Source organism: Protopterus annectens, chromosome 8.part0 (assembly GCF_019279795.1).
Source record: "Protopterus annectens isolate FY-2018-M chromosome 8.part0, PAN1.0, whole genome shotgun sequence".
Lineage (NCBI taxonomy): Eukaryota > Metazoa > Chordata > Ceratodontiformes > Protopteridae > Protopterus > Protopterus annectens.
The window spans coordinates 638,945,485-638,957,937 of record NC_056741.1 but is presented as its reverse complement, the minus strand read 5'-3'; the positions used below and the strand labels follow the sequence as shown (position 1 = coordinate 638,957,937).

General features: G+C 42.7%; 1 protein-coding gene across 1 annotated transcript in view; it reads right to left on the bottom strand.

The window, feature by feature from the left end:
• CACNA1F (calcium voltage-gated channel subunit alpha1 F) overlaps positions 1–10,705 on the bottom strand; it is a 4,101,209-nt gene extending 4,090,504 nt beyond the window's left edge. Inside the window, 1 exon segment of the mRNA XM_044079296.1 lies at positions 10,445–10,705. Coding sequence (XP_043935231.1) covers positions 10,445–10,632 — 188 coding nt within the window. The 5' untranslated portion in view covers positions 10,633–10,705.
• Positions 10,706–12,453: the final 1,748 nt, after the last annotated feature.

The following is a 12,453-nucleotide window of genomic DNA, read 5'->3' as shown; positions in this document are numbered from 1 at the left end:
TACCCGAGTGGGGTATTGTAAGGCCTTCGCCAGATCGAGGTAGGCTGTATGGACTGCCTTTCCCTCATCAATGGCTTTGGTGACTGTTTCGAAAAAGTCAACCAAGTTTAAAAGGCATGATCTGCCTTTGACAAAGCCAAACTGGGTTGGATCCAAAGTCTGCAAATTCCCTATGTCTTTATTTATGAGGTCCATTATGATCCTCTCCATGGCTTTGCAGATAAGGCTTGTCAAGCTAATGGGCGATAATTTCCAGGGTCGGTGGAGGCACCGCCTTTGTGAAGTGGGACCACAGTTGCAGTGCGCCACTCCTGGAGTGCGTATCCAGAGGTAAGGCTCTGATTAAACAGCTGTCCTAGCTGTGGGTTTAATTCCTCATTGAGTTCGTGGAGCACACAGCCGGGGACACCATCAGGTCCCATGGATGCTGTGTTTTTTGCTTTGGAGAGCAGTTCTCACTTGGGCGTTGGAGATGTTTGGGGGCTGCAATCATTTGGTATAGATATCTCTCCTGTTCGGGGGGAGGGGAGAAGTTTGCACTGAACCTGTCAGCCAGTATGTTGGCAATGTCCGTAGGATCAGTAATCTTCACATCGTTTTGAACTAGTTCTGAGCATATCTGGGAGTTTCTTCCCAGGTTTCTAACATAGCTAAAGAAGGCCTTATGATTGTCTTTTGAGTCTTTAGCTATTTTTCTCTCAAAATTTGCTTTGGATGATTTTATGAGAGCTCTTAGTTTTTTACTTATAGTGATCAAGGGTGTCTTACCTTTTAAGGATTTTGCTCTATCTTGTAGTAGCTTCCTCCTTTTGTTGTAGAGTTTGTTTATGGCTGGGGTCCACCAGACTGGACGCTTGCCTTTGGTACAGAGAGTCTTTGTTTTGCTTGGGATTGCCTTATCCATGCAGTCCTGCAGGTGCTGGTAGAAGGCATTTGTAAGTGATTCAGCGGCATGTGTACTGTTTTCCGCCGCTCGGGGCCTTAAAGGAGACCACACTAGTCTTTAGAAGTGTGAAGTCGGCTTTCGAGAAGTTCTTTACTGTGGTCTTTTTTATTTCAGGTGGGGGTGGGATGAGGACCTCCAGCGAGATTAGTTTGTGATCTGATCTCACCAGTGAGGGGTATACTTCCGGTGTTGAACATTGTGCTCCCATGTTCGTGATGATGAGGTCAAGTATGTTATCTCCTCTTGTGGGGATGGTAACTAGTTGTTCCATGGCATTTGAGTTTATGAATTCCAGGAACTTTTGGGCTAGCGTGTTTGGGCTTGAGTAGTGTTCCCAGTCTATATTAGGGTACCCAAAAAAATATACTTGTCGAGGAAATAAGGCAACCTCTGTTCTTCCTTAAAATATTTTAATGTTCCACCACAGGTAAATAACACGCCATCCAGGAGCACAAAACACAGCAACAGCAACAACACAACACAATTAGGGTAGTTGAAGTCACCTAGTATGATGGTGTTTGGTGATACATTTATCCCCTCTAGTGTTTTCAGGAAGGCCATGTGAGGTTCCTGAGTTTGTGAGGGTGGCCTGTAACATGCTACAATTTGCAGAGCAGTCTTGCCTATGGTTAATTGCACCTGGATGGTCTCCGATGCATCGTGCGTTGCAACCAGTCTTGAGGTGTGGGAGTCCTTGATGAATATGGATACACCCCCTCCTATCTTGGTATTGTCCGGATTTTGGGGCCGGAACGCATGATATGAGGTAAAACCTGATAGTGCTGGGGTGCTCTCAGGAGCCTTGAACCAGGTTTCTGTCACAGTACAGACATCGATGTTCTCCATACTGAGAAGGGCCTCGAGTGCGTGCATTTTGAGATTCAGACTTCTGGCATTGAGCAGCATTACCCTTAGTTTTTTTCCTTTTTTGTGTTCTAGGGTGGTAGGTTTAGAATTTGAGCCTTGCCTAAAAAAGGCACTATGGGGGTGGCAAGAGCCTTTGCCAATATCCGGAATCCCAGGGGTGACAGGTGCAAGCCGTCCCTTGCGAAGCAGCGTGGCTTGTCCAGCATGTCATCCCAGGCAGACAGACACTGGATCCCCTTTGAATGACACCAGTGTTTAAGCCAATTGTTAAAGCTGATCATCTTAAGTACTATGCTAGCTGCCCTTGCAGATCACTTTAAGACAAAACTAGCCAATTTCCCTTTTTGTGGTCAAAATAACATATCCTATTTAATTATACATTCGCCTTACCCATCCCATGTTCTACATTACCCCTAATAAGAATAACTGGGATTATACCACAGATAATTTGAGGCGACCCATGCATGCAATAAAGCATGAAGGAGCTGTCTCTATCCATTAGTAGCACAGGAAGCAGTCTTGGATACATTTTCTTTTTCCCCTACATATATCTACGTTGAGCTTGAATATGGACAGGGATGAACTCTGTTTTATGTGGATGGGGAGTCTGTTCCACAGTAGCAGTATCCTCTACATATGTTCATAGGTAGGTACTAGGCTATGGGCCCAAGGGCCTACCTAAGCCTATCCAACAAGGTCCCCTGGCTTACGCCACCCAAGAAAGTTATTTTCCTGTGCCACTGTCGAGCAGAGACACAGAAGTGATCCCCGGGGTGTATTTCCTATTTCCCATCCACTCATCAAGATTTTTCTTGAAGAGTGCTAATGAAGAACTTTGCTTGACATAGATGGGTAGCCTGTTCCAGAGTATGGGAAGTCACTGGGACAGGAATCTATCCCTCCAGCATGTCCTGTTTATTGTGGTGACAAAGTTTAGGTCCCTAGAGCGTGTAACTCGGACGGACTGGGATTTCTTTAGGTGTAGCATGTCCAACAGCTCTGGGTTTGACATAGCTTTATATGTTAGGCAGAGATTACCTCGGAGTAGGTGATATGCTACGTAGTAAAGCTGGAGTTTTTTGAGGTGGTCAGTGTATGGCATTTGTTTGAGGCCAGTAATCCTCTTTGTGAGGTACTTCTGTGGCCTTTCCAGCTACTGCAGATGTCTTGTGAGGTACATTCCAAAAGCAGCGTTGTATCTATAATGGGTCTATAAGTGTCGAGTAGAGGGGAACAATGACCTCTTTTTTCCTGGATGAGAACCCTTTTATGATGAGGTGTGCCACATAGAAGGACTTCAAGACTACTTTGGCGATGTGACTATCAAAGGAAAGACTACTGTCCACCTGGGTCCCAAGGTCTCTTATTACGCATTCGTTGTTAAGTAGATTGCTGCCTATGTGGTAGTTCATGGGTACATAGTTTTTACCAAAGGGTATGACACTGCACTTTTTGGCATTGAGCTTGAGGCCATGGCTCTGACACCAGACATCTGTCTCAGTGAGGCCGTTCTGTAGGATGTCCACATCAATTGGGGACTTGACTATGGCTCCTAGTTTGCAGTCTTCTGCGAACTTCATTAGCCAGAGGTCTTCTGTGTTAGCCAGTACTTCAGAGAAGTAGATACCAAACAGGAGATGTCCCAGGACGGAACCCTGTGGTACTCCACTTCTCACTGCTTTGAGGTCAGATTTGGAATCTGCAACTTTTACAGTGTGGGTTCTGTCAATGAACCAGTTGGCAACCCATCTTGTGACGTAGGGATTTATACCTAGTTTAGTGAGTTTAGCTATAATTCCAGAATGGGGGATGGTGTCAAAAGCCTTGGTGAGGTCAAGACAGGCTGTGGGAACCACCTTACCCTCATCTACGGCTTTGGTGACTGCGTCAGAGAAGTTGATCAGGTTCAGGAGGCATGATCTGCCTTTCACAAACCTGAACTGTGTGGGATCCAGAGTTTGGAGGTTACCAATGTCTTTGTTTATGAGTTCCATGATCATACGTTCCATGGCCTTGCAGACCAGGCTCATCAGGCTAATAGGTCGATAGTTCCCGGAATCAGTGGTGGCTCCCCCTTTGTGGAGTGGGATAATTGTTGCTGTGTGCCATTCAGTGGGAACAAAGCCTGATGCAAGGCTATTATTGAACATGGTGCTTAAGTGGGGAGCCAGTTCATTCTGAATTTCATGTAAAACGCAGCCTGGGATGTTGTCCGGTCCCATGGATGCTGTGTTTTTGGCTTTAGAGAGTGCAGCTTTTACCTATGTAGTTGTGATAACAGGGACTCTGCATTCTTCCTGTATGGATATGGGCCCTTTAGTGGGTGAGAGGGGGGTAAAGTTAGCACTGAACGTATCTGCCAGGATGTTGGCAATATCAGTTGGTTCTGTAATTTTCGTGCCTTTGTGCTGTAACTCGGAGCAGATCTGGGTGTTGCCATCGAGATTCTTGACATAGCTATAGAATGCTTTGTTGTTGTTCTTGGAATTAGTGGCAATTTTGTGTTCATAGCTAGCTTTGGAGGATCTTATAAGGGATCTCAACTTCTTGCTGAGGCTGACCAGGAAGCTCCTCCACTAATGGGACTTTACTCTCTTTTGTAACAGTTTCTTCATTCTGTTGTACAGTTTGTTTATGGCAGGGGACCACCATAACAGGGTGACAGGGTTTTGAGTCAGTACATGTAGGACATGCTGTTTAGGCCTTGTATCCTTTTAGTAAGATATCTCTGTAAGCATTTCAGTTGTTTCATGTGTCTGGACAGATACATGTCATAAGGGGCATTATATTCAATGACTGGCCTCCTTTTTTTGGAGGATAGCATCTTGGTTCTGTTTGGGATAGCAAGATCCATGCACTCGTGTAAGTGCTTACAGAGTGCATTTGTGTAGGATTCAGCAGTTGTAAATGTATTGTCCATCTGCATGGGTGTCATGAAGTTCACCACTTCTGTCTTAAGAAGCATGAAGTTGGCTTTGGGGAAATGTTTTACTGTGGTTTCCTTAATGGGGGGTGGGGGTGGGATGTGGATATCAAGGGTGATTAGCTTATGGTCGGATCGGACCAACGAGGAGTTGACTTCAGGTGTGGAACACCGGTCAGTCATGTTTGTAATGACTAGGTCTAGGATACTGTTGCCTCTGGTGGGGGTGTGGATAAGTTGATCTAGGGCATTGGAGTTTATGAATTCCAGAAAGCGTTGAGCTAAGGGGTTGGTACACGAGTAGTTTTCCCAGTTAATGGTGGGGTAGTTGAAGTCGCCCATTGTTAGGGTGTTTGGTTGAACCCTAATATTTTCCAGTACATCAAGAAAAGAGGAGTGGGAATCCTGGGGCATGGTGGGGGATTTGTAGCAAGCTACAATTTGGATTGCAGTTTTGCCCAGAGTTAGTTGCACTTGGATAACCTTGGATGCATTGTGCTGAGCAACTAGCCTGGAGGTGTGGATATCCTTAATGAATATGGACACACCTCCGCCTTTGGTGTTTCAGTCCAGGTTACATGGCCGAAAAGTGTGGTATGAGTTATAGCCTGGTAGTGCAGGGGTGCTCTCTGGAGCCTTGAACCAGGTCTCAGTCACTGCACAGATATCGATGTTCTCCATTTTAAGGAGTGCCTCGAGTGAGTGCATTTTGAGATTTAGACTTCTAGCATTGAGTAGCATTACCCTCAGTTTTTGCTTGCCTGTTCCTGCTATGGTGGTGAATTTGTTATTTGAACCTTGCCTAAAAAAGGCACTACAGGGGCAGCAAGAGCCTTAGCCAGTATCCGGAATCCCAGGGGTGACAGGTGCAGGCCATCTGTAGCAAAGCATTGTGGTCTGTCGACCATGTCATCCCAAACAGACAGATACTGGATCCCCTTAGAATGACACCAGAAGCTTAGCCAGTTGTTGAAGTCAATTATTTTGTCCTTGTACTGCGGTATCATTCTGGGCGATGGCAGAATGCTACTCAGGGCTAGGGTCATATCTGCCTGGGCTACAAGATCGGAGAGCTCTTCCATGTCTCTTTTCATGTAGTCCAGGGAGGTACGTCTCAGGTCATTCACACCAACATGGACAATGACAGAGCCATATTTGTATTTGTTGTGGATTAACCTGAGTGCGTGGGTTATGTGGCGGATCCTGGCACCCTGGCAAGACATAAGATCCCTAGACCAAGTATTTCTGATGCCATTTGACTTGCTGGTGTATAGTAAATCCATTAGTAATGGATTGTAGGATGCCTTGTGTGCCCGACAGAGGTCACCACTTAGTAGTTTGTAGGATACTGAGTATAGTGGTGACAGGGTTTTGAGTCAGTACATGTAGGACATGCTGTTTAGGCCTTGTATCCTTTTAGTAAGATATCTCTGTAAGCATTTCAGTTGTTTCATGTGTCTGGACAGATACATGTCATAAGGGGCATTATATTCAATGACTGGCCTAATGAGGGTTGAGGAAAGGAGACAATGAACATTCCTAAATCTAGATCTAAATACAGTCCCTTTGTTTATAATCTGTGCAATATAGGAGGACTTTATTACAGTAATGGACACATGCTAAATTTCTTTTGTGTGTGGAGCTTTTCCCCCGGGCCTCCACTGAAAATGGGCACTTTTTGGCCCATTGGACCATCTCGGTAAACAAATGCATATAAATACATAAATAAATAAAATAATGCTAGTCAAAAGTTAGGTCACTGTCTACATATGTTCCCAAAACCTGAACAACTGGGCCAATGTTTGAGGGCGTATTTTCAATGTGATAGTTTCCTTGGGTAAATGACTTTCCAAAGGATACAACAATGCATTTTTTGGCATTTAGTTTCAGTCCATCATTTTGGCACCAGTTATGTATTTGAGACAAACCTTCCTGCATGATAGCCAAGTCATTTGGGGATTCAATAACTGGTCCTAGCTTGCAAACTTAGTCAGCCAGAGCCCTTTAATATTGGCTTCTATTTCAGAAAAGTTGATGCCAAACAGGAGAGGTCCCGGCACAGAACCCTGGTGGAATTCACTGAAAACTGGTCTCTTAGTGAGGGTAACTTCCCTATTTTGATTACCTGCATCTTATCTGTGAGGCAGTTGGTAATCCAGCAAATGACATATGGGTTTATTCCCAGTATATTTAGCTTTTCTACTCTGCCTGAGTGGGGAATTGTGATTAATAACCAGACAAAAATAACTCAATTCAAACAAAACAGACCTGCAAAAGACACCACAAAAGCAACACATGACACTATGCAAAAATAAAAAACTTTAATGAACAAAGTTGAGTGCTTTCATCCCTCCAAACTCATCACTTCATCAGAACTAAAAAATCAAGATATAAAGTGCTTTTATAGTATCAACCAAAAATCAAGTATACAACATCGATCCAATCACTAACACCACATCCTATCTGTGAGCCAGCTGGCAATCCAACAGGTGACATAGGGGGTTTATTCCCAGTTTATTTACCTCTTCTACTATGCCTGAGTGGGGAATTGCATCAAATGCTTTTGCCAGGTTGAGGTATGCATTATGTACCATTCTTCCCTTCATCCGTTTTGGTGACCTTTTCAAAAAAAAATCACCAGATTGAGTAAGCATGACCTCCCCTAGAGGAATCCAAACTGAGATAGGTCCAGTTTTGGAGGGCCCCTATGTCCTGGTTGATTAATTCCATAAGTCTTTCCACGGCTTTGCATATGAGGCTGGTCAGACTTACAGATCTGTAATTGTCTGGGACTGTGGAAGGTCCTCCCTTATGCAGGGGAATAACTGTAGCTGTTCTCCATTCACTTGGTGTAAGTAGGCTGAGATTGATCAGTGCTGTTAGGGATGTAGTTAAATCATGCTTCATGATGTTTAAGATGCATCAAGGGATACTTTCAGGAACAATCAATGCAGTATGTTTAGCATATGATAGCACTTTTAGGACTTGATTTTGTGTAATAGATGGAGGTGAGCCAGCTTCAGGTATATCATGAGGGACAGATGCAAATGAGAGGAGGTAAAGTTAGAGGTAAATGTATCAGCCAGTAGGTTCAATTTCAATGCATCTTCAGCCTCAGTGTAGGCAACATCCTTCACAATCAGCTCAGCACATTGCTGAACTGTGCTTTTAAGAATACGAAGACAACTAAAAAAATGAAGTGACTGGTTTGGGTAGCTATTTTAGCCTCAAACTTGGCTTTGATGGATTTTATTAAGCTGCTGAGTTAAGTGACATTCTAGGAACTGCTCTTCTTACTTTTGGTAAAAATTATTTTCCTTTTATTGTAAAGCTTGCTAATATTATGGTTCCACCATGTGGGTTTGTTTCTGAGGTTTGCCCTGCACCTATTCCTATGTGGTACAACTGCATCTATGCCACTGTTTATAAGCTGGTATAGTGTGGTGGTGTACATTTCTATGTATTCAGTGGAGTTAACTGGGTTTAGAGGAGATTTGAGGCTTGCTAACAATTCACTTAAGAGCAGACTGCTTGTCTTACAGGAATTTCTAAAGGTATCTTGAGTGGAAGGGATCTCTGGTTTCAGTTTTATTTTGAAAGAGACTGCATTATGATCAGACTTAACAAGTGATGAAGATATGCAACGGATGGTGCAAGATGTTCCCATGTACGAAAGGACAAGATCCAAAAGGTTATTTCCCCCGACAGGTGCTCTGACAAATTGTTCTAGGGCATTTGTATTGATAAAGTCCAGGAATCTCTGTGCTTGTCCACTAGTGTTGGTGTAAGTTTCCCAGTCTATAGCTGGGCAGTTTAGATCACCTAGGAAAATGGTGTTGGGTTTAAGACTGAGTGGTTCTAATTCCTGTAGAAAGGTTTTGTGGCTTTCTTTTATCACAAAGGGAGTTCTATAGCTAGCTAACATATGGTACGGGATCTTTCTGATGGTTATTTGGACATAAAGAAGCTCTAGTGCATCTTGCTGTTTTACCAGCCTTGATGGCAGTCCCTTCTGGATGTAGATTGTGACACTTCCACCTTTCCCCCTCCTGTGCAGTAGCTGGTCTAAATGTGTTTAAAGTGTTATTGCCCTGCACAACCGGAGTGCTCACCACTATTTTTAAACCATGTCTCAGTTACTATACAGATGTCAATGTCTTCCATGGTGAGAAAAGCTTATAGGGACTGGAGCTTTTTTCTCCAGGCTCATAGCATTAATTGGCTGTAACATCTTCACATTTTCCTTTGCTTGTTTTGTTATGTGGGTAGGTTTATCAGGTTAGCATTACCTAAAAAATGCACTATGAGGGTGGACAATGTCTTAGCCAATACTCCAACCCTAGGGGGGAGAGACGGAGGTCATCCCTAGTGAAGCAGCATGGTCTGTCAATCATATCCTCTCAGGCTGACAAATATTGGACCCCATTTGAATGACACCAAAAACTAAACCAATTATTAAAGTTAATTACTTTTTACTCATTTTGTGGCATCATCCTCGGAGAAGGTAGAATGCTGCTTAATGCTAGGCTCATACTGCCACTGGACACATAGTCTGAGAGCTCAATCATGTCTCACTTCAAGTATTCCATGGATGTACACCTTAAGTCAATGATACTAGTGTGAACTATGACAGAGTCATACTAGCACTTGTTCAAGATATAAACATGTATGTATACCGGTTTACTATTGTAACTGCGAATGGCACTCGTTCGAATGCAGCATTAAACAAACTATAATATCGCATTGCAACACACCGAATGCACGTAATAGCGAGTAATAATTCCGAACATGTCGAAATTGTCGAAATCGGCTTTTTGCCGTCATCGCAACAGTCGTCATTGCAATTCCTTGCAAACTCCATCCAGATGTTGTGAGTGCCCTATAACCTGATGGTTGCACTTGCAGAAAAGGTTGCTGGTGTTGTTGAAATCTCACAGGCATATGCATATAGCTTGCCATGCATATGCACACGAAGTCAAAAGAAAATCCTTCCCAATCACTATGGTATGGCTCTGTATACCATTACGATGTGTTGTACCTTTACATAGTGATATAACACACAGTACGTGAAACCACACATATACCATACAATTCGTACTTTTGTGATTCGATTAGTGGATGTTCGAAATAACAAGTAAGCGACGTTCACAGTTCGAATGACTGCTGTTCGCACAAGTACCATTCGCAATTACAATAGTAAACCATGTATACCTACATGTGTGTGTGTGTGTGTGTGTGTGTGTGTGTGTGTGTGTGTGTGTGTGTGTGTGTGTGTGCGTGCGTGTGTGTGTGTGTGTGTGTGTGTGTGTGTATATATATATACGTATCTACTTCTACTTACCGAAATCCCACTTCATTGAACTTCATAACGATGAGATGAAGATGTAGTTTCACAAATAACTCAGAGAACTGGTGAACTCTGCCCTTTTCTCTACTATAGTGTGATCTCAGAGTTGGTATATTTAGTTAGGGGGGGTGTGGGTGGGTTTGATTTGCTTTGGTTTGTTGTTGAAGTGTTGCAGGACAAGTGGTTTGTTTACCATAGTTATGTTACGGTGATCTAGGTGTTTGTGAAATTACGTCTTCAGCAACTTCGTCTCGTCATTGTGAAATTCAAAAAACTAATCCAGATTATCTTAAGAGTTACACCTTTTAGCACTTTCACAATGTTCCATTTCCTCCTCCCCTTTCACTATACTGAAGGATACTTCCACTCCACAATGTTGATACAAGCCCTTCGGATGGGGTTGTTTAGTGTCAGACAGAAGAGGGCACGAGGGGCCCTATGAACTCCACTGATACCCTGGTTCTTGTGTTTGCCATGATGGTGTTGCCGTTTCTTCTGTGCTGATGAGCTAGTGGTAGAGTTTAGGGTGTCTGTGCCATTTATGTCCATGGAATGGTGCCATGGTAGTTCAGCCTCATCACTCAGGTTGGAAGCAATCTCTGTCTCTTCGCTGAAGTCTGGAGGCCTGCCTGCTAAAAAGGCAAAAAAAGTTTGACATTATATTTATCATAAAATTAAATAATTCCTGTTATTAATGATATTATATTACTGCAATGGTGCTCACATTAATTCTTATTAAAATTATCCATTCCTATTACATTTTTTTTACATTATTCTCCCACTTTCTGACTGAAGTGAAATTAACTGAAAAAAGTTGGGCAATTGTGAAGCACATTGAAAGACGTGGAACAGTCCCAAAGCATGACAGAGCCTTTGGTGCAAGTTTTGAAACAAATTTGTTTTACCACCCCTTTCAAAGACATATCAGTACTAAAAGCCATTCCCATGTGCTATAAAAGTCAAATACAGCAGTCTAGTAAAAACACAAATGTTAGTGTAACTCTGGATTACAAAGCATGCGTACTACAACACTGAAAGAAGTGGGGATGTCAGAAAGGCTTGTAGACCAAACTTCTGTATTACTCCTCCCAATAAAAAAGCCAATGTAAATAGTAAATAATCCAGCTACACATCCAAAATAATTAGCAACACAAAAAGTATCATGTTAGAACCCCATAACTTTTCAGTAACACCACAGGCAAACATGATCACTTAGGCAAAATAAAAGGTTATAAACTAGTCAGCAAAGGTTAACCTTCCCTTGCATCTTTGATTTTTTTTTTTTTTTGCCCTAAGTAGCAGTTGTAGGTGTGGTAAGGGAGTAATTTCAGCCCTACCCCAATTTAAACTGGCTGTATTGTGATTGTTCAGATTAGGACACATCAATTTGAAGGGGTTAAACTGTGTTTTCTTTCAAATTAAGCCACTCAACAAAACAAACAAATGTCCAACTACTTCTTAGACACTTCAACAAATGCATGAATGAAAAATGAAAAGTTATGTACTTACCATAATGCTAGATCCATGCTATCTTCTTCCATCCATCTCAGCTAATGGGTATATTGGATCCGACTTGACCTGATGCATGCCAGTAGCAGTCAGACTTCGGATCCAAGGCTCAAGCTCCTCCCCATGCACAAAATTCTTCTGCCCCCAACAGTTCCTCAGATTGAGTATGCCATAATACTCAACTTATGGTAAGCAAGCAAAAGGACTGGAAAGGCAATAAACTGTCACAGACTGTAAGTAAGACATGGCTCTGGTCAACTGAGAGCCCAAAATGGTGACAATTTGAATGGGTGATGGAGGGAAGGTTGAGATGGCTAGAAGATGGCAACATGGATCTAGCATTATGATAAGTACATAACTTTCGTATTCGATGTTGTCTTTTCCGTCCACCTCAACTAATGAGACAGAGTTCCCAGTTACCAGAAACCCTGAGTGGACTTACGGAAAGATCTTGCAGTGGATAGTGAAGTTAAACAAAGCCCTAGACATAGACTGCAGATCCAGCTTACAATGACATACAAAGGTATGAAATGAAGACCAAAGAATCGCACCACAGACATCAATAAGGACTCTGAAAAAGAAAGCAGTAGAGGTTGCTACTGCTTTATATTTTACTTTTGTTAGGTAGTGACCATTCCCTGGCTTTATAGACAAACATGATGCAATCAAACAGCTACCTAGCCAACATGACCTTGCAGATACTGGTACCTAGCTTAGCTTTAGAAAAGGAAACAAATAGTTTGTCAGCTTTCCTGAGGTACTGGATGTGATATAACTAAAAATATAACTGATGACAGACATCCAACAAATGCAAAAGATACTCACCCTTGTTTAAAAAAACTAGGGAAAACACAGGAAGCT